Source organism: Cydia fagiglandana, chromosome 5 (genome assembly GCF_963556715.1).
Source record: "Cydia fagiglandana chromosome 5, ilCydFagi1.1, whole genome shotgun sequence".
In the NCBI taxonomy this organism is placed as follows: Eukaryota; Metazoa; Arthropoda; class Insecta; order Lepidoptera; family Tortricidae; genus Cydia; species Cydia fagiglandana.
In genome coordinates, this window is record NC_085936.1 from 44,721 (window position 1) to 65,983 (window position 21,263).

The 21,263-nt window shown below is 38.1% G+C and overlaps 1 protein-coding gene across 1 annotated transcript; it reads right to left on the minus strand.

Moving 5' to 3' along the window:
- Positions 1-1,515: 1,515 nt before the first annotated feature.
- LOC134664249 (acetylcholine receptor subunit alpha-like) lies at positions 1,516-18,557 on the minus strand. The gene is made up of 8 exons (XM_063520790.1): positions 18,379-18,557; positions 3,071-3,192; positions 2,847-2,986; positions 2,718-2,762; positions 2,385-2,494; positions 2,091-2,271; positions 1,901-2,016; positions 1,516-1,825 (listed from the first exon to the last, which is right to left on the minus strand). The coding sequence occupies exons 2-8, from the start codon at positions 3,141-3,143 to the stop codon at positions 1,516-1,518; spliced, it is 975 nt and encodes a 324-aa protein (XP_063376860.1). The 5' UTR covers positions 3,144-3,192; positions 18,379-18,557.
- Between the last annotated feature and the right edge of the window lie 2,706 nt (positions 18,558-21,263).

Below are 21,263 nucleotides of genomic sequence, written 5' to 3' on the forward strand. Positions count from 1 at the left end.
AGTTGGCAACGGAATAAGAAAACACGCGCGCCCTGACTTCTCTGTTTTGTAGTTTAGAGTTACACACGTACATACTACTATAACCTCGTGCCGCCCAATGTGCAATACATTGTACAAAGTGACACTCAGCATAACTGCCCAGACTTTAGAAATTAAATTCAGAGCCAAACGCCCAGTGTGCAATACGCTGTACATAAAAGTTTATCAGATGTCAGTTTTAAATTTTCGCGAAAATTTGGAATTTACCTAGAGGTCGTGAATGGTCGGTTCAGTGGCGACCATTTTGACAGCTGACGTTTGATAGATATTCATAGACAGTGTTGTACTTCCGCAATTATTCAAACACGCGCGACACATGGGAATATAATCTTGATTTATTAAATGAATCATGGCTTTTTCGTATAGAGAGTGACATGAAAATTATCCTAAATGTTTGTTTTATTGAAATATACTGTTATTTTTTTACAAAGGCAAAAATTAGTATTTTTTTTTCTTAATCGTAAGATTATGTTCATCAGATTGAACACTGGGCGCTACTATTATAAAAATACATAATATAACCTACAACTGAAGGTTCTTTTGATAGTTTATTTTTAGGTCTGCATGATTATTTACTTGTTGAATACGAGCTGGAAGACTTTTTGCCATCTCATAATAAAATTTGTGATCCTGACTACCAACTTTCTAGTGATGAACCAAATATTTACAGTCTTTAGTGAAAAATAAAGTTTCGACGAACGTGATACTGAAACACAGCAAACATACAATAACTTATATATAAATAAGAAGGATATTAAGTGTTATGTTAAGGAAGTTTACTAACTATTTTTCAGACCTTGTTATAAAGCATTTCAGTGTCAAATATGAATGTTATATCATACATAAAAAAGCGGCCCAGTACAAAAAAAAATCTAATTATTTTTGACTTACGTTGCTTATTATGTAACTATGTAAGAAGAATAATAATAGTCAGAGGCCACGTTATCGCGATTACGTGCTTAAAGTTGATTTAAAACAATATATTATATTACTTATAACATCAATCAAAAACCCAATGTGCATTTAAATGAACAAAAGATACGAAGGTTGAATTTAGTTTACTGTATTTATTTTTATTCACATATACCCAGAAAAAAATATAAAAAATCCTGCTCGAGTTTTTTGTACAAAAAAAATGTTTGAAGTGCGTGGGCAGTTACGACTTCAAAATATTATGGCTCATATATTGCACACTGGGCGTTTAGCTGATCTTGCGTTTTTTTTCTTGGGCGGCACGAGGATAATGTAATGTAATTTATTTATTTGCTAGAATCATGGTTAACACAGATGTTACATAGAAATATAAGTCCAGCACAATTCTGCCGACTTACGGCGTGCAAATTATACACTGTTCCTATTTGATTTTAGTGATTTTCACAAAAGTTAGAGATGAAACTGATGCAAATAATCCAAGTTTATTCTATGTATTCGCCGCTGTTGCACTTTACATAGAAAAGTTGTGTTGAAATTGCACGCTCACCTGAACGTATCCAATATCATGGTGAAGAGCACGAACTTGCCCAGCAGCGGCACCACGAGCGACGTCGGAGGAATAATCTCGGCCAGTAGCAAGAAGAACACGGTCAGCGAGAGCAGGATGGAGATGGACAGCGACACCTTCTCGCCGCTGTCCGAGGGCAGGTAGAACACCAGCACGGTTAGGAAGGAGATTCCCATGCACGGGATGATCAGGTTCACGGTGTAGAACAGCGTCTTGCGCCGCATCGTGATGTTGAACGTGATGTCCAGGTAGGGCTCGTCGCAGCACGTGTAGAACTTCTCGTTCCTGCAACAGGACGGGGGGGGGGTTAGCGCGGGGAGGGAGGGAGAGCACACTACGCTGTGATAGGAGCGACCGTACCTGACGGCCGGCACCTCCAGTATGTCCCACTCTACTGAGGTGTAGAACTCGGACAGGTCGACGCCGAGCTCCACCACGTTGGTGCCGCGCGCCTCGTCGATGTGCCGCAGGTCCACCTGCAACACCAGTGTCGGTCAGTACGAGGAGTGAGGAGGGAGCGGGGGGTGAGAGGGGAGGGCTGGGTTAGTACCTGGAAGCCGTCGTAAGTCCAGGAGCCGAACTTCATGACGCAGGTCTGCTGGTCGAAGGGGAAGTACTCGACGTCGATCTCGCAGGAGGACTTGTAGATGGCGGGCGGGCGCCACTCCACGCGGCCCGTGTAGTTCAGCGTCGCCTTCGTCGCCAGCGTCACCTCGAAGTTCCCGTCGGCGCTGCAGCGACAAAAACTTACATTATAATGACGGGAACCATTTTTCTGCACTTTTTTATTAAATATCAATTCACTAAACGTAATTCGAAATGATAGAATATAGTAGATCCTCACTTGTTGTAGAGCACGATGTCGGGCCGCCAGATGTGGTCGGAGGGCACGTGCAGCATCTCCACGCCGCCGTACTCGCGCGGCTCCCAAGACAGCTTGTAGTCGTACCAGCTCTGTAACAACATCGCCTCCCATTAACATCTCATAATTAACTCTCGCTCAAAATAACATAATCAATTAATCATTAACCTAAATAAAATGGTGGCGCTAGTAATAGAATAAAATAGGTACGAATAAATTACTTCATTCACAAAAGGAAAAGCTCCATACTTTGGTACTTGTTTTGAAGGCACCTGAAGGTTGAACTAAAAAACGCAATTTACTCGTTGAACTTACCTGCTCCACCCAAAGGTTAGTTGTCATGATTTGGTTTTTGAGATTCTGCAACAAAGAAATGAATAAGATCACGTATCGCGTGTGGTGTGGTGTATGCCGGTACGGGGATAGGTGGCAGGTGTGACTCACCACGTCGATAAGCTGGCTGAGCTTGAGCTTGATGCGCACGGCGAGCGCGTCGCTCACGTTGAGCACGGGCCGCACCAGCTTGTTGTAGTTGCTGAGCAGGTCGTCGTAGAGCCGCTTGGCATCGGGGTTGCCGGCGCAGCCTGCAACACACGCACGTTATATAGCGTGGAGCCTCTCGACACACACACACACGTACAGGGATGGCGGTGAGGAGCGACACGCACACTCACCGGCCAGCAGCAGCGCCAGCAGCAGCAGGGGGCAGGCGGGCGCGGCGCGGGGGGCGCGGGGGCGCATGGCGGCGCGCGCATGGCGTCAGCGCATCGCCGCGCACGCCGCGAGCCCGCTGCAACAACAAATCATAATAAATAAAATAAATAAATATTATAGGACATTCTTACACAGATTGACTAAGTCCCACAGTAAGCTCAACTATGTACTATCATCACTCATGCTTACTTCAAAAGCAACGAACATGATGTCCCACCACGCATAACGGTTGTAACAACTACATCATAGCCAAGGAGGAACGGATTAATTTTCACAGAGCAAAAATACGGGAAACCATTGAATGTGGTTTCCATCGGCAGTTACCGCTGTAACGTGTTGTGGGACGTCTCTCCTGTTGTCATTTAGTTATTGTATGACTAGCTGTTGCCCGCGACTTCGTCCGCGTGGAATCTTATCTTCAACATTTTACATCTTTAGTAACTATAATTTTCATATCCAAGCAATGTTGAAATTAAGTACTTTTCTTTTTTAGCCAGTTGTTTGAAGTTTTAAGTCAAGTGGATTTTGATGTTGGTTGCTGAAATTACTTTTCTTGTATTCTCATAATAGGTACCTATGCCCTTATACAAAGATTCAAGTTCCGCATTCCGCACTCACAAAATATCTGATCTCCATACAAACTTTCAACCCCTTTCTCAGCACCTTGGGGGATGATTTTCAAAAAGGCTTGAATTAGTTTTCATGTTTTTTTAATTTATTACCTTTTTTTCCAAAAAGTTAAAGTTCCTAGCTTAAAATTAAATTTACACCCCAAGACGAATTTTCATCCCCTTTTTAGCCCCCTTAGGGATTGAATTTCCAAAAACGTTGCAATTACTTTTTTTTGTAATCGGCTATTATGTCGTTCTAAGAAGTTTCAAAGCATTTGTAATGGATTCAAACTTTGAACCCCATTTTAACCCTGTTAGGGGATGAATTTTACAAATCGCTGAAATCACTTTTATTGTCTTCTAATAATATACCCAAATACGAAGATTCAAATCCCGCGCTCGAAAAAATGCATGATATCCATACAAACTTTCAACCCCGTTTTCACCACCATAGGGATGAATTTTCAAAAACGCTGAAATTAGTTTTCTTGTATTTTAATATAATACCTTTTTACAAAGTTTCAAGTTCCTAGCTTCAAATAAAATTTGCACCTGAAGACGAACTTTCATCCCCTTTTTAACCACCTTGGGGGATGAATTTTCTAAAACGCTGAAATTAGTTTTCTTGTATTTGAATTTGATACTTTTTTACAAAGTTTCAAGTTCCTAACTTAAAATAAAATTTGCACCCGAAGACGAACTTTCATCCCCTTTTTAACCCCCTTAGGGGTTGAATTTCCAAAAACGTTGCAATCACTTTTTTTGTAATCGGCTATTATGTCTTTCTACGAAGTTTCAAAGCATTTGTAATGGATTAAAATTTTCAACCCCTTTTTAACCCTGTTAGGGGATGAATTTTACAAAACGCTGAAATTACTTTTCCTGTCTTCTAATAATATCCCTAAATACAGAGATTCAAGTCCACCACTTGAAATTTTTTTGATATCCATACAAACTTTCAACCCCTTTTTCACCACCTTAGGGGATGAATTTTCAAAAATGCTGAAGTTACTTTTCTTGTATTTTAATAATAAATCTTTTTACGAAGTTTCAAATTCCTAGCTTAAAAGAAAACTTTAACCCTATACAAACTTTCATCCCCTTTTTAACCCCCTTAGGGGTTGAATTTCTCAAAATCGCTTCTTATCTCTTGTACACTTTATAAATGCAATCTGGTGTGCAAATTTCAACTTTCTGGCTTTTGTAGTTTCGGCTCTGCGTTGATGAATCAGTCAGTCAGTCAGTCAGTCAGTCAGTCAGGACACTTGCATTTATATATATAGATAGATAGATATTCTGTTTTCGAAAATGTATGGATTGTGTCACTTTCAAGGTCAGCTAGGACAATAGCAACAAGATGATGAGGCCAACTCCGTGCCGTGGTTCATCTGCGTAAACATCCTTTTCAAATAGATCTTCTTAAAGTCATTTAAGTATAGGTACTTTAACAATGTAAAGTCTACAACAATTTATCATTTTCAGAATCATATCTGAAAGGGGTTGCAGGACACAAAGAGGAATGAGGAGAACAGATTTGAATGAGAACATTGTGAATAGGAGGCAGGCATAATTTAGAAAAAGTTTGCATTGTGTTTAATAATTAGGAAATGAAACACACACTCACACACACTAAGAAATAAATCTTTAAATAAAAGAGTGTAGGTACCTGTAAAATTTACATGTACACACTTTGAGAAGAAAGTCTAAACTAAACATGTCAATAGTACCATTTCATATTTCTGTGTCCCTAAACAAAATATTTTTTAGTAAACAAATGCAAATAACTCACATATTCGTTTTTTAGTGTTCCGTACAAAACTTTGTTTACGGAACACTTATGGGATCACTTCGGTCTTGCAAATCAGTTAAATACGTTTTATTCAGAGACCGTTTGACATAGATACCTAAAATTTGGAACAGTTATAGCAATTACCACCACTCATATTTTAAATAAGTCAAAACTGCTTATTTCTTATTAAAGGGGGAAATTTAGGGGGTTGAGAGGGGTAGGCTGAAACTTTTTTCATTTGTAAGAATCGTGTGGGGTACCATTAGAAAGCTTGCAAAAAATTGAGTCGATGGACTGATTTTGACTTCATTTTAGACTGCAATAGTTTCGTCAAAAAATGCATTTAAAGTTGCAAGTTTTCATACAAAAATTTTCACCTCTGTCCTGGCGATTTTCGCGAAAACTATAGCTAACAGGCAGCTGACCAGTCAATACCCAACTTAAAGAAGCATGGAGACGGCGGGAAAATTATCAGCTTAACTTTATCTTTATTAGTTTTTCAACTGCAGCTTGACCTTTGGTTGCTTAGGGCTAGCTAACTGATGCTTACACTGGTCAATTCATATTAGGCGAGAAACATCCTTAGTTAAAACTTTGGCATTGAAATTTATGACTTATGTCTTTGACACAAAGTTTAATTCTGCTTGCTTATCTTTGTGGGATATTTAATTTTATCTCAATAGCCTACTATAAGTATGAGAGAGATGTACAAAATACGACCTTATTATATTGCAAATAAGTTTCAATTTCGAACGGGCTTTCCAACCAATGGACTCAAAAATCTGAAAAATTCAAATTAAGAATTCCGTTCTTGACTGTCGTTGTGTTTTTTTTTTCCACAATAGGACACATAGAGTTAGTAAGGCGTATAGAGATAATAAAGTCATTTAATATTTATGAACAGCTTTGGCCTCATATGTATAGATTTTATTGAGAGTATCTGATTCGTCGAAACAATATACACAATATTCCTTTTCATTAAGTACCATTACATTTCTGTATTAATTGTATAATTATAATATCTATTAATTATATTCAGTACTTATGTATATTTTTGAACGGATCGGTGAGCAACAAGATTCAGGGCTATAACCGCGAAAATAGAAGTTCGCAAATTGCGAGCATTTTTCTCTGTCACTCTAATTACGCCTTCATTGGAGTAAAAGAGAAAGATCCCCGCAAATTGCGAATTTCGGTTTTCGCGGTAGCCCCTCAGTCCTGTTTCGAGAAAATAATTTTGGAAGACATTAATAGTATGAATATGACAGTTAAATATCACAGTTTTTAGAAACAAAGGTAAAATTGACGAAATATTTAAAGTAAGCCGATCTTGTTTTTTAGCAGTTCTAAATAATATTAAAGTCTATATATATGGCATAGAACTATAAACAAAATCAAATAAAAAATAATAATGAGTTCTAAATTCAAATTGAAGGAGTATACATTTAAGGTATTATAGGCCAAGCGCGCACCACGATATTAATTTTTGCGACACGATTTTAGAATCGCGCTGTAATATATCGCAGAAAATTCACTGCGCGCACTGCGATGAAAAAGTCGACGATTAATTTGTTAATTCTCAACATGGATTTCGTACCAGTTGCTTGTCATGAAACGTGTCTTTAATATGCGATTGCTGTATGACTTTGAGCATTTATAACACACAGGCGATCCCCGTCTATTTCCATAATTAAATGGTCAACATCTAGCGTCTCATTTTGAGACTCCATTGGAGATGCAGGTGCCGAGATTTTGGGGTTTGGAGAGCGAAATGCCGACTGAGGTCCGGCCGGTTTGCGATTTTATTATCATAGTGCGCGCGGGGCCATACAACTCCGCATGCTGCAATTCACTTTGCGACAATCGCGTCGCGAACAATCGCGGAAAAATGTGACAAATCACAATTTTAAAATCGCTGCGATTTTTTTGTCGCATATGCGCGCACTAACATATAAACACATACGTTGCATTTCTGCGACAAAATTATCGCAGGACAAAAAATCGTGGTGCGTGCTTGGCCTTACTCTAAATTATTATAATACATCAAGCATTTGCGAGATGCTCGACTTCGGCATTCAAACACAAAGCAATAGTACAAGAATCTAACTAAATGCAAAGGCCGAAGGAGCGATTCGAAGATCCGAAGCGTCCGACAGACGCGCGCCTCCCGTAACTTTTCCAAGTATTTTTAAGTACAAGTGTCTAAGTCGCAAGATCCAAACGCTGAAGTCGCATTGGGCCGAAAGCCCGAAGCATCCAGGAGGTCAGTTCTAAACACAGGTAATTAATACAAGTGTCTAAATGCGAAGGCCGGAGGCTGAGCTCCGCGTAGGGCCGAAGGCCCGAAGCCTGCAAGATGTCAGTGGTTAAACACAGAACTGACAGCCTGGACGCTTCGGGCCTTCGGCCCTACGCGGAGCTCGGCCTTCGGCTTTCGCATTTAGACACTTGTACTATTGTTCTGTGTTAAAGCACTGACATCCTGGACGCTTCGGGCCTTCGGGCTACGCGGAGGTCGGCCTTTGGCCTTCACATTTAGACACTTGTACTATTGCTCTGTGCTAAAGCGATGACATTTTGCTAAAGCTCGGTCTTCGGCCTTCGCACTTAGACACTTTGTACTATAGTTCTGTGTATGTAGTTGAATACGGTATCCTAAAAACAGGCAAACAACCTCTGTAAAATGTAACGATGCGAGCGGTACGGCTACCATCAGTTTGGCATTGACATAAACGCTACCGTGGGCGTGAACGTAATTTACTTTCTATGCATCTCGCTCGTACTGACATATTAGTGCGAAAGAGATATACCTATAGGAAGTAAATTACGTTCACGATATCGTTTATGTCAATGCCAAACTGATGGTAGCCGTACGGAACACTAAATGCCTCGAGCTATCTCGGACTTGGCCAAATTATTTTTCATTTGTTCTTTAGCTGTAGCTGTAAGTTGCCTTCATTTAAATAAACATGCACCAGAGGTACCTCCATTATAACAAAAACATAAGGAGTAAGAAAAAATCTCAACTACTTAGTTTAATTGATGCTTTAAATGTTCCTCCACAAGCAAGTAGGAAAGTTTATAATACGATAACATCCGCGCGGTCGGAGTCAGCGTCAGCACTCGAATGTAATTACATTTCATGTTTGATTTCATTAAAAAAGCATGAAATCAAATTTGTTCAAGTTGTAACATTCTCCCACCTCTCTTTAAAACTAACCCTAACTACCCCTACTTAGCTAGACCTAGAACTGCCTAAAGTACTAAAAATTCCAATAAGAAAATCTAAAATTCTAAAAACCTTAAAATACCGTAAACCGTAATTACCTGTACTAGTTATTATAAAGTAATGTAAATAGTCCAAATAAATTCTAATTAAATAAGTTAATATCTTGAATTGGATCAGTAGATTGGCCAAATGATCGTCTAATGTTTATGTAGAACCCTTCGTCGTAACCGTTAATAGTAACCAAAATCCTTTTCGCATAATAGAAAAGAGTTATGAATAAATAATAATTAATAAATAAATAAATCCCTATAAATCCTAATAATGTCAAATAATTATTAGGCTTGATCTATGTTAAAGCAAAATATGTCAGAGTTGAAAGAAAGATCATTGCATATTTATAAACAAATAATGTAAGTAAATCTTATTCAAATGAAATCAGAAATACATTGTAGTTAATCATTAAGTCAATTTGATGAATAAAAATAAATTATATATTATTTAATTTATCTCCCACCGAGCCTACCGTGACCAGTTACCATGAAAGTAGAAAGTCCTTTTTGTTTGTACTTTATATTTTCCTTTTATGTATTTGCTTACTAACCTAGGCAAAATATTTTTTTTTCTATTATTGTATGTACAAACTTACTTATCTACAGTCACGGACGGATGGAGTCAGGTCCCTAGACTAAAATATACCTATTTTATTTTATTTTATTTTTAATAGGTATTTCTGAGCACTATGTAATATGTACTTTACCAGATCAATCTTCATTTCAATCATTAATGGGAGGAATAATAAATTCAAAAGGGACAATTTAACCCAACAAAATACTGGTAGTAGAGCAGCAGTATTTGATCCACTCCAATTCCCCAGAACTCTGCAATTTTGTAATACATTTTAGTAATCAATGAAGTAATATTAACCAAACTATAATTGTAGTCATTTTGAATCTCACTTTCGGACCAAAATAAACCACGGATCTTGCATCTGCCTCGATCTAGCCTGGATAAATCACTCATTGATATAATTTCAATAATATATGACCCTGTATTTTTAAGGTCATGTGTGAAAATCACAGATAATCTGCAGAAACCAGAATGTAATCGTCATACAAACTGCTGAGGGACAGGCAAAACAAATATTTCTTTGTAAGCAAATTGATTCTACAATACTACTTTATATTGTGGTTATTAACTTTAGTTTTTCCCACAATATATTTCTACCAGTAGCGTTGCAAGGGTACAAATATATACAGTCATGTCATAAGTAAGTCAAGTTTGTCAGTAAGTCATAAATAAGTATATGTAATAAAGTCCTAACAATCCCTAACCCCAAACTACATCCTAGTTAACTCTAAACTGAATCTAACCCATAAACCCATAAAAATGAACAACAAATGCAATAATATAGCCATAAATGTATCGAAAGGGAACCTAGCTATCTACTGTAAATATCTAATGGCTTTGATATATTAAATTTATAAATCTAGATCAATTCTACAAAACCCTAGACCAAACAAATAAAAACCTAGCCCTAACAGCTATACTATCCAACTATTCTACCGAAATATTTGCAAACTAGCATCCCGGGATGCACATTTAATTTACTCGCGCAATTACTCGATGTGCAATGAGTAATTTCTATGCTATAGCTAACTAAGACGAGTGGAGACACCTCGTTTTAGACCTCAAAAACCTATTTCTCCGTGTGCTAGCCATATTTCCACACAGTGGGTTGGGACAGTAGGAATAAGGCCGGAAAGGAGTAATATAAAAGTGAATATATAAGTATATAGATACGGGATAATTGGACTAGAACCTGGCTTCTTTAAGAAGTCTAGATGACAACCCAAATCTTCCAGATCCTAGGGGGTGAACCTGTCTTAATAAAAGCAGGAACTGCCAGGCCCCCACCTGGTTTTTATCCAAAACACCGCAAGTTAGTAATCTGCGCTGTAGTTGCCACCGTTAGGTTACCTGCACAACTTACTAACCCCCCAACACTATGTTGGATCGGAACTAGTTCTCTCTACCCCATAAGTATGAACGAAATAACTCACTAAACTAAATTAAAATTAATATATAGAGTATTCCAACCAAGTTCACTTCAGTGCTTAATATCACTAAAATAAACCAGGCCAAACACTACACATATTAAACACAATTAAAACACAAACTAATTAATTTTCACTGGAAACAATTCAAGAATTTACAATCTTTAAGACTCTATTGATTTATAACTTAGACTTCACTTAGTATATTGTAACACACTAGCGCTTGTCTGAGCACAAATCAATAAATAATTAAGAAAACTCTATGAACAAAATTAACTTTACAATATTAATAAGTCTATTGATTTATAATTCAAACTTTACTAGTACAATATTAAATACTAGCACTTGTCTGGACCACAAATCAATAAACAACACAAAAAGAATTAAACCCACTAAAATTAACACAATTTAAATTTACTTCTCTAAAATTATTCAAGTAAAACCCCACAACAAATTACACTATATATGCTCCAATCCAAACTCTACCAGAATCATGAGAAACTAGCAAAGTTCAGACTAGGACACAATATAGGTAACCTAGATAGACCTAACCTCCTAAACTAGAGAAACACGTCCGACGGTCCGCTGAAGGCCACGAAGAATGATCTCCACAGGATTTTATGGACCCCTACTATGATCCTGAAACCCCACTTCCTTAAACCTGATTGGTGTTCCTAATAACCAATACTGAATTTCATAATTTTGTACAATCCTCTCTCTAATTACACCTTATTCCCTAATTAAAATAAGGTCCAAATTAACCTACTTTTGGGTGTGGTTTAAACTATTTCTTTACGCCTATGGGATTGACACTACAGTTTTTTATTCTAACCACCTTTGTTTTTCTATATGACACATATTGTCGAGCCCCGCCCTTTGTTAATTCTTTATAATATGGTTCAATTTTGCATAGAATATTTTAACCAAAACAAACATTATTCATCCATTTTACGATGACGTCTGTAATCGGAGTCTAAACCCTTGAAACTTAAGAAACCAACTGATTTTTTTAACAGAATTTTATACTACAAAAGCTTTATGAGATTGAAATAAAGTTCAAATTATTTTATGAATAAGTATCTTAATATTTTGGTTTACTATTAATCACTAGGCTCTTGAAAACTATATCTAGAATTTCAGACGAAATGGCTTACCTACTTGAGATATGAGAAGAAATATTACCGTGGGACACAATATCGAAATTTAACTGACTTAAAAATAGAACAATACTATGTTCACATATAATGTTAACATGGAAGGAAGCCACTGACATGTTACAAAGTTACCTTTAATTAATTAATAAACAAGTGGATATATCCCTGTAGGGGCTGTATAATTTGTCATTTAGAGGTGGTATTAAACGATTTGTAATTATCGGCAGCAAGGAGTTTAGTTAGAGCTGTTTCCCACTGACGTTCAGTTTTTTGAGGGTGCTGCTTTTTGCAGGATCCAGTTTTCTGTAGTACCTATGCATGCAGGATCCCGCAAACAGAATCTTCGCGTGAATGTTACTATATTAATTAGCACCTATACTACTAAAACGGGATCCTGCAAAAAACCGTTGTTTTCAGCCCCAATAGTCTAAGTTGAAATGAATTGGTCGTTTCTTGACTTTATTCCTTCTTTTTCTTAAATACACTAAAATATTTTTATTTTGGAAATCCAGAATTCGATATTTCCGTCTCGAAGCAACATTTATTACAGCTGTAATAAATGTTGTAGGTAAACTTAATTTTTTCAATCAATCGAAGTGCAACAGTTCCCCTTACTAACCTACCTCCTAACCTAGCCTCCCCCTCCTCCTACTCCGCCTAGCCTAGTCGGTAGTGACCCTGCCTACGAAGCAGGAGGTCCCGGGTTCAAATCCTGGTAAGGACAGTTATTTGTGTGTTCATCACAAATATTTGTTCCTGAGTTATGGATGTTTTCTAATGTATATGTGTATATTATACAGTATGTAACTGAACGAAAAACAATTACTCAAACCCGTTAATGTTTAGGTCATACTAAGCAATTGTTACTATGGGACCAACCCCGAAATCGCGAAAAAATAATTGACTCTCCCATAGGCAATTTCAACATCAGACCAGCAAAATGTATGAAACATCAAATTTTTTGTCTCATAGTAAAAGTGGCTCAGTATGACCTAAACATTAACGGGTTTGAGTAGGGGAAACTGTTGTACCTTGGACATAGTTTTACCTCGGACCGATGGCAATATATCCACATTGCCACGGTTATTAACATATTTCATTTATATTATTTGAAACGTTATTATTAAGTGGCTAAATAGACCGCCACTTTATTCTATTTAGCCACCAAAAACGGTGTTACACCATAAATCGTCTGATATAGACGAAAAGGCCTATGATGATGATTATTAAGTATAAAAAACAAGCTATCAACGAAACTTGAGAGCGGCCGGTAACTCAAGAAAAAAATTAAAATATCAATTGTGTTATAAAACGTCACTATTTCGAACTTTACATCAAGGATGATTATTTCATGTGTTACTAATAGAGTCTGGCTACTGAAATTTTACACAAATGTTTGGCGGGAAACTCAAAAAATCTTGGGCTGGTCACACTTTGTGTAGTAGGAATAATTGTTTTGATACTAGACAATATTTTTGATTTTCTGTGCACAAATAAGGTACCTAAGGAAATAAGTTAAATAAACGTTTACGTGCACTCAAAGTCAGCTCACATAAATTCTACCACTATATAAAATACGGTCAACGACAAACACATATGTTTACGTTCCAATATTTAGATTTTATGGATATTTTTCAGAAATTGTAATTTATCCGTTTCTTTATACACTTGTCCTGTTTATGAGATTCAGGCATTAATAAATTCACGTACTTAATCAAAGTAATAGGCAAATGTTAGAACTAGTACTTAAAGTATCAAAATATTTATAGAGCACGTATATACCAACCTCCTAATTTGTTTACAATTGGTTAGGACTTGTAAACATTGCAGTTTTTCGTTAAACAACGCTACACGTCGACATTGCACATTGTCGTAATAATTTACGAGCTTAAATAATAGTTTGCAAACCTCACTCAGTATAGAAATTATTAATATTATTTAAAATAAACCCCTTATAAACCGCAAACAATTTGAATGAATGACATAAATTGACAACTGACTTTTAGCTTTTTTTTAATCATTGACAATTGAGTGATACAACAACGAAATATCTGTCAACAATTTTTGGCTAGCCAGACTCTAGATAATAAAACTTAATATAATAAGCTAAAGTTAAGTTAATTAGCTACTCGATGGTAGGATCAATTCAGCCTAATCTCAATTGGAAGTGCTATTACGAAGCTTACTTGTCCAAAAAGTTGCTTTGTTGTACCTCGGACACCGAAAATATGTTGTACCTTGGCCCGTACTTGCTTCTACTGTAAATATTTGTTTTAAACTTAAGGTTTCATATTTGCCGTATTTCTAATTATTAGTTATGTGCGTTATAAGTTACCAAGTTATCGATCTTAGAAAGCATGCCTAAAATTTTTTAGGCAAAAATAAAAAATGACCATTGCTAAGCATATTTTTCTAAGGTAATTGTTCTAGAAAAATCTATTCAATGGCGTAAATATGCTAAAAATATATGTGATTTCATATATAAATATTATTTCTATGATTATATTATAAATTTAGTAATAAAAATTATCATGTCCGAGGTAAAACGGGAAATGACCAAGGTACATCAGGGGTGTTGTTCCTAGGACACTTTTCCCTTTTTTTTCGTCAACGTATCCCATCAAAATAAATAATCTAATCTTTAAATTTTATATCGTATTAGATAGTTTATTAATGTATCTTATAATATTCGGATAAAAAATAATTCTGCAGCCTTAAGTTTTTTTTCTAAAATTCTTAAAAGAAAAAACTGTCCGAGGTAGAACAGCTTCCCCTAATTGCTTTTCTTTCAGTTACAAACTGTATAATATCGTCTTCTAATAGTACCGACAACACAAGCCTTATTGAACTTACTGTGGGACTAGGTTGATCTGTATAAAATTGTCCTAAATAAATAAAAATAATAATTTATTTACTAACAATCCTACATAATTAAGTGTTGCGTTCTTTACATAATAGTCATGTTGAGTACCTGCTCTTCAAACATTAATTATTTAGGTAGGTAGGTACCTATTTAGGTAAATTGTAAGTGTATCTCTTACTGGTCTCTACTCCTACAAAACATTATCCTATACTTTAGTATTTAACTGCAGTAACGTAATTACGTTTGATTAAGGGCCAATTGCACCAACCACATTTGACAGACTGATCACCGTCAGCCGGCGCGCCCCAGCGCCATACTATGAAATTTTCCATACTTACATAAAAATGTAGCGAACTCTTTAACAAAACGAACAGTTTGGTGCAACCGACCCTTAATGTCGTAACGAAAACAGCTTTAACGATTTTTTTACAAAAATGTTTGACAGGCTAGTTGTATGGATTTGGGATGGTATTCGTTATTAGCCGAAACCGTTCGTATTACTTGACTGATTTAGATTCGCTATTTGAAAGGTATTTTTAGCGTTCCAATCCATACGAGTAGCCAGCAAGGAGCTTAATACTCCGTCTACGTCCGTCTGCCCGTTCGTTATGCGTCCACGGCTTAGCACTTCAAGTAAATGCTTAAATAGGACAATAATATATTGATCACGCGCGTTATCTTAAAAAAGCTGATTATTTTTTCAATTTGGATAGATTTATAAACAGTGTTACGGGTGTCTGATACCCGCTGTAACTAAAGTAGGTATATTAGGTAGGTATTCTCCTCGACGGACCCCGGATGTATTATCACTGTTTAGCAATAGTAAGAATGATCTGCCTAAATGACAAGGTTCTAGCTGGTTTAGTCTTATCTATAACTATATATATAGACATTACCTTTATAATAGCAATGCTTCATAAACCGTCTCTGATAGTAGGTACACCGTATTCGTGACGCATTAGAGATACGATGTTGGAGCGAAATGTTAGCAATTCCGCGGTTGGCACGGCGGTCACGTCGCACTAATGCGTCAATGCTGACGGAATTGAAATCCAGTGCTGCTTATCGACTATTTGTTTTCGACGAGTCATCCGGTAATTCGAGCACGTGTATAGATGGGAGTTAGAAAGCTTAGAAGAGGTCGTTGTGGTTCATTGTCGAAGTGTAAAGGGACGCGAACAATCGCCAGCCGGTTGGACCGGTGATGTGATCGTGACAAATGCCTGCTAAGGATTTATTTTATAAAAAAATTAGCGCAAAGTATAAAAAAAGCGCAAGAGAGGGTACAGTATAACACCTACCTATTGGTTTATTATCTAGGTCAGTGATGAGATTGCTGTCTAATGGTGAAGAACAATGCATACCGAACGAAAAGTGACGAGTGTGTCGACACTAGAGTGTAAATAATTGTTCAACTCCGCGGACGCGGGCGCGGCGGTGATGGATCATTAGGTAGCCATATTATGTACCGATACCCATATACCCATATTTATTTAGGTACCGATACCTTCACCCATATGGGAATGAAAACTCACGTGATCATTTCCATACGTTATTCAATTTAAATTAAACTATTGTCACTTGCTGGCCACACCCCCAGTATTTGTGTATTGACCTCTGATGGTGATGATGAAAAGTTGTTAGTTATTTAGGGTTTACAATGTTTGATTGAATGTTTACGTTTTGTACTACTGGGCTCTAACGCTAACAGGGCTAAAACAAGGTCAAACTAGAACATCCATCATAAAGTGATAAAGCCGAGTCGACAATTTAGCCGAATCAGGTCGATTCTGATTAGCTAAAGAGTAAAATAGCAAATTGTGCGTTTTCTGTTGCTTGGGAAAGTTTCAAGTACTTACCAACAAGAGTTTCAACGTGTCTGAGTACAAAAGTAAAATGCACCCATGCAGAGGTCACAACATGTCTGGAAGTAAAGGTATTGGGATTGAATTGAAAGTGTTCAATGTGTTTGTTTGTTATGTTACAACACATGGAGGTAATTAACTGTAAAGACCAAACGAAACGAACGAAGTCACGTGACGTTCTCCATAATACAAGCCCCGATTTTTTCGTTTTTTTTGTTAGTTTGCTCGTAACTCTTATAATAATCGAAAAATATCAAACGAAGAGAAGCAAAGTTAAGGTAAACATATATACAGTAAATTGTGGAAAAATATACCTATTAATTTCCAGTGAAGAAAGTGGGGACTATGTATGGAGAAGCGATTGTCCACTATCCTCTTAAACATGTTACAATATGTAGTTTAAATAACGGCACTACATTTTATTAAGTAGGCACATTTTTACTGTTTAGTGTTTACGTGTAGGTATTTTACGATGGATAGACGGGCAGGCAGTTGAATACATAATAGGCCTACTTTAACTAATGATTGTAGCTAAATATATAGGTACCTACCTACTGATGGCTTCTCTTTCATTTAGTTAATGATAATGTTTTGTTTTCGAATAAACCAAAGATTAGCCTTATTAAGTATCCTAACTCTTATTCAACATCGTACGATAGTTCTTCTTCACTTTCATTAGTCGACCAGGTCGACTCGACCTAGATGATTAATGATTGATGAGAAAACAATGATGGATTGAGGATTTGTAAAAAAATTAGGCTCCATAGAGCAACATACATTGTGCTCATGTGCCTCCAGGTAGCAAATAATTTCATTAGATGCAATCAATTTTACATTACTGCAAAATTTTACTCTACGTATAAAAGGTTTAGCGGTGAGGTTATACAGTACCAAAATAAATTATCTAAGTAGATTCATCAGATATGACATTCAGTAGATAGATATCAGGCTGCAGATTTATCAGCAGACATGTTTTCTCCAACACACATAAGTATCGAATAAATCTTACCAAAGGCTATGAGTTTTAGACATTTTACTATTAATATGAGCCTAATAGCGCTCGCTTGTTTGTCTGCACGGGTGTATCTACTGCAGCGTTTATATAAGGCTTTACTGGATCTTACCAAGATAATATATTATAAACTACATTATAGATTATATTTTGTTCATACGAGTAAAGAGTCTAGACTAACCAAATATCTCTTCGTCAGTTCCTGTACTGTCACGCTATTATTTAGTGTACAAAAATGTGGGTCGGTGTGGTGTGTGTTTCTGGACTAGGTATTATATTTTCATTAAGAATCTGTCTTCATATTCAACCTACCGTGGCCTTAATAACTTAAGTCATAAGTCATAAGTTATTTATTAGTAAAACCAATTTACACGTTATATTAAATATGTAAGTACAGCAAAGGGAAAGTTTTAGTGGTAGAAAGTAAGGTGCTATTAAATATAAGAGTGGAGTGGTGCTCCCGAGATGTGGGGGTCGGACAGTAGAGCGCGCGAGCCGCGCCGCGCCGCGGTCGGCCACCGCCACACTCCGCGCGGCGACTACATTGATCCCGTGCTTCGGACTGTAGTACAGCCAGCGCAGGTGGCGTGGAGTGCTGAGTACGGCAACCGCGGCGCGGCGCGAGGCGCGGCTCCACAACACGAATCGTGCGTGCGTGTAAACGTGGTACAAAGTCGGGGCTCACTGGGACGTCCTTGCCTGCAATTCCAAAGCTTCAATTCATGGTGCGATCACTTTAGAATGGTCACTAGTTGCTGACGGGGCACAGAGTCGTGGTGGTGTCGCGGTCGAGTCGGGCAGACGCGGGTCACAACGGCATGGTACGCGCGCGAGCAGTGAAGGCGCGCCGAGGACTGCCGCCCGCCGCCGCCGCCGCCGCCGCCGCCGCGCAGCCGCGCCTGCGGGCGGTGCCACTCGCGCCGCCGCCGCCGCCGCCCCCGCTGCACACGCCACGTGGCCGCACCACGCAGCGCGCCTGCTGATAACATAATCGCTGTCTTTCTGGCATACACCGACACGTGTGTCACATAACTTTAGCTTACCTTGGCATTTGGCATCACTAGAATAAAATGGCTCTGTGGATCATCTTTACAATTTTTCATCCCACTGAAACTTGTCCCTGGTTCTATTATTTTTTTATTTAATTCAGAATAACGAGAATGTTTTGTATAGAAATAGAATACATAGGTAGGTACTTACTTGTTTTAATTTCATCTTGTGGAAATCAAACTTCATTCAAAGATTACAATAGGTGCATTTAATGGGTGATTGGGTGTTTATGTCTACTCTCCACCTGTAACTATGTGACACCTCCTTACTTCCTTCCTTAGTCAGATCAGTTCGATGGTATAAGTAGGTACCTATTGTTATATTGCGTTGTCGTCCAAGTTACATATTTATGTACCATCGCCCACACTGTTAATTGTACAATCGGTGGACCTTATGCCTTCTAATGCCTTATGCCTTATGATGTACAGTAAGGAATGTTGCTAGGAAACGTAAGGCGCGCAGGACGCCTCGTAAGGCTCTGTGTGGCACTGCGGAGGGGTTATTCGCGGACGGTCTAGAACGCAAAATGACTAGTGTAACATTTTGCCTATATCGCTCTTAGTATACATCGCGAACGGTCCAGAACGCAAAATGCCTACGAGTTGAGGCACCGAGTAAGGCGCTTTACGTGTCACGCCTACGTACATTACTCCGCCGTGGCCGACGAGGTGGTGGAGTACGTTCGCCAGAAGACTGGCTGCACGCTGAGGATGCACCAGCTACACGGCCCAATTCGAACTTTAAGATACGTCAGTTAATAGATCTCGAAAAGATATGGATTAGATATGTCAGTGTCAAAAGCGACGTTTCTTCTAACAAGAACGTCACTTTTGACACTTGTTTGACACTGACATATCTAATCTATATCGTTTCCATATCTATTATTTGACGTATCTTAAAGTTCGAATATAGCTGACAGTCGCGTCACTATGTGCACTTCAGTTCTATTTTATGATGCGCGAGCCGCGGCCGTGCGCTGCAGGACATCACAAGCGCGGACTTCTGGCCGAAGAGGAGGTGTTTAGGCGGTTCTGTGGCACCTACCGAACCCTACGCCGAGTCGTCGCCCAAATCTAATGTGAGGGTATCTAATTTCATTTGTCTTTTCTTTTATTTTGTAGTTTCACAGTGCCTTAGTTTTATACTGTAATCCTGTGTTACTTATTTGATCAATTAACAAATATTGTGGCAATAGCATGCCGAGGCGTATGGCCGAGCATCTTGGCTGCCCGCTAATTAACTTAAGTATTGAGTTGAGGTCACGGTGGACGGACAAGTAGCCCTAATAGTCGGGGTATTTGTAAGTAGTTTATGATTAATTTTTAATGTTATGTGTGTGTAATTTTAGTTTAATTTTGCGTACACTAACCAGCTAACCTTTAGGCTATTAAAATGCATTTTACTAACACATTTATGCATTATGTTGGTCCGAAAAAAATATATTTATATTATAACACTTTAAACTCTCGCGTTTTGTACACATATTTAATTACACAAACAGGTCTACCGCAACTCAGCTAAAACGTCGGAATTAAAGGTAAAAACAATGAAATTATATCGCGGTAGACCCGTTTGTGTAATTAAATATATTTATATTAATTAACAAAGTTTTTTAGAGATTATTATGATTAAGTGTAAAGTAAAAAATAATGAAATAAAATAACATCAAAGTTGAGTTTTTTAACATAATTCATAATTTATTTTCTCTATTTCTTACGGTCACTATATACCTATGGTCTACTATGGATATAAGAATATAAAGACATTGGAATGCTGGTCGGTGCCGTCGGTGGGCGCGATCGTCGGGTCTTGGCTCCGGCGTGCACTCCAGGTCGAGTGGCCTCGATGCAAGCGCGCTTCGAGGTGGACCGAACGTTCCGCTACAATACATTCCGTCTTTACTCAGGTACCTATCACCAGGTACTCGGGTACCAAAATGCAAAGTAATTTTAACAAATCAACCTACTATTGTAGTTCCTAAGTATGTAAGGGGGAGGCCTATGTTCAGCAGTGGACGTCTTATGGCTGAGATGATGATGATGATGATTGTAGTTCTTGTCTCAATGATATATTGGTAACTACGATGGTGACTTCTCTCGAGGTAGACACTATAATACTATATATAAGAATGTAGTTGCCTCGCCCTCGTTCGGTGGCGCCGCAACATGCCGCGTTCGCGCCTCGCGGTGCCGGCCGGCGGGCCTGCGAGGCGATTACAAGCGCGGGCCCATTTCCTGCTGCCACGGAATCTATTACAAACAACACATCGAGCCACACTTTACACACACGCTCCCTGTTCAGTTGTCGGAAGCTCCGGGCCACTACACCGGTCCGCCTGGTGTAAGTTGTAAGGGAAGGAAGCTGCTCGCCCACACTGCTCACTTACGTGTTATAGGCTATAGCTGAGATGCAGTGTTCAGTTTTGGACAATAGGGATAAATATATATTCTAAACGCTTGACGCAAGTCCTAAGTTGAATCGGAGAAATAAGTAAGCTTTATTTCTTTCTTAATGGTAGGT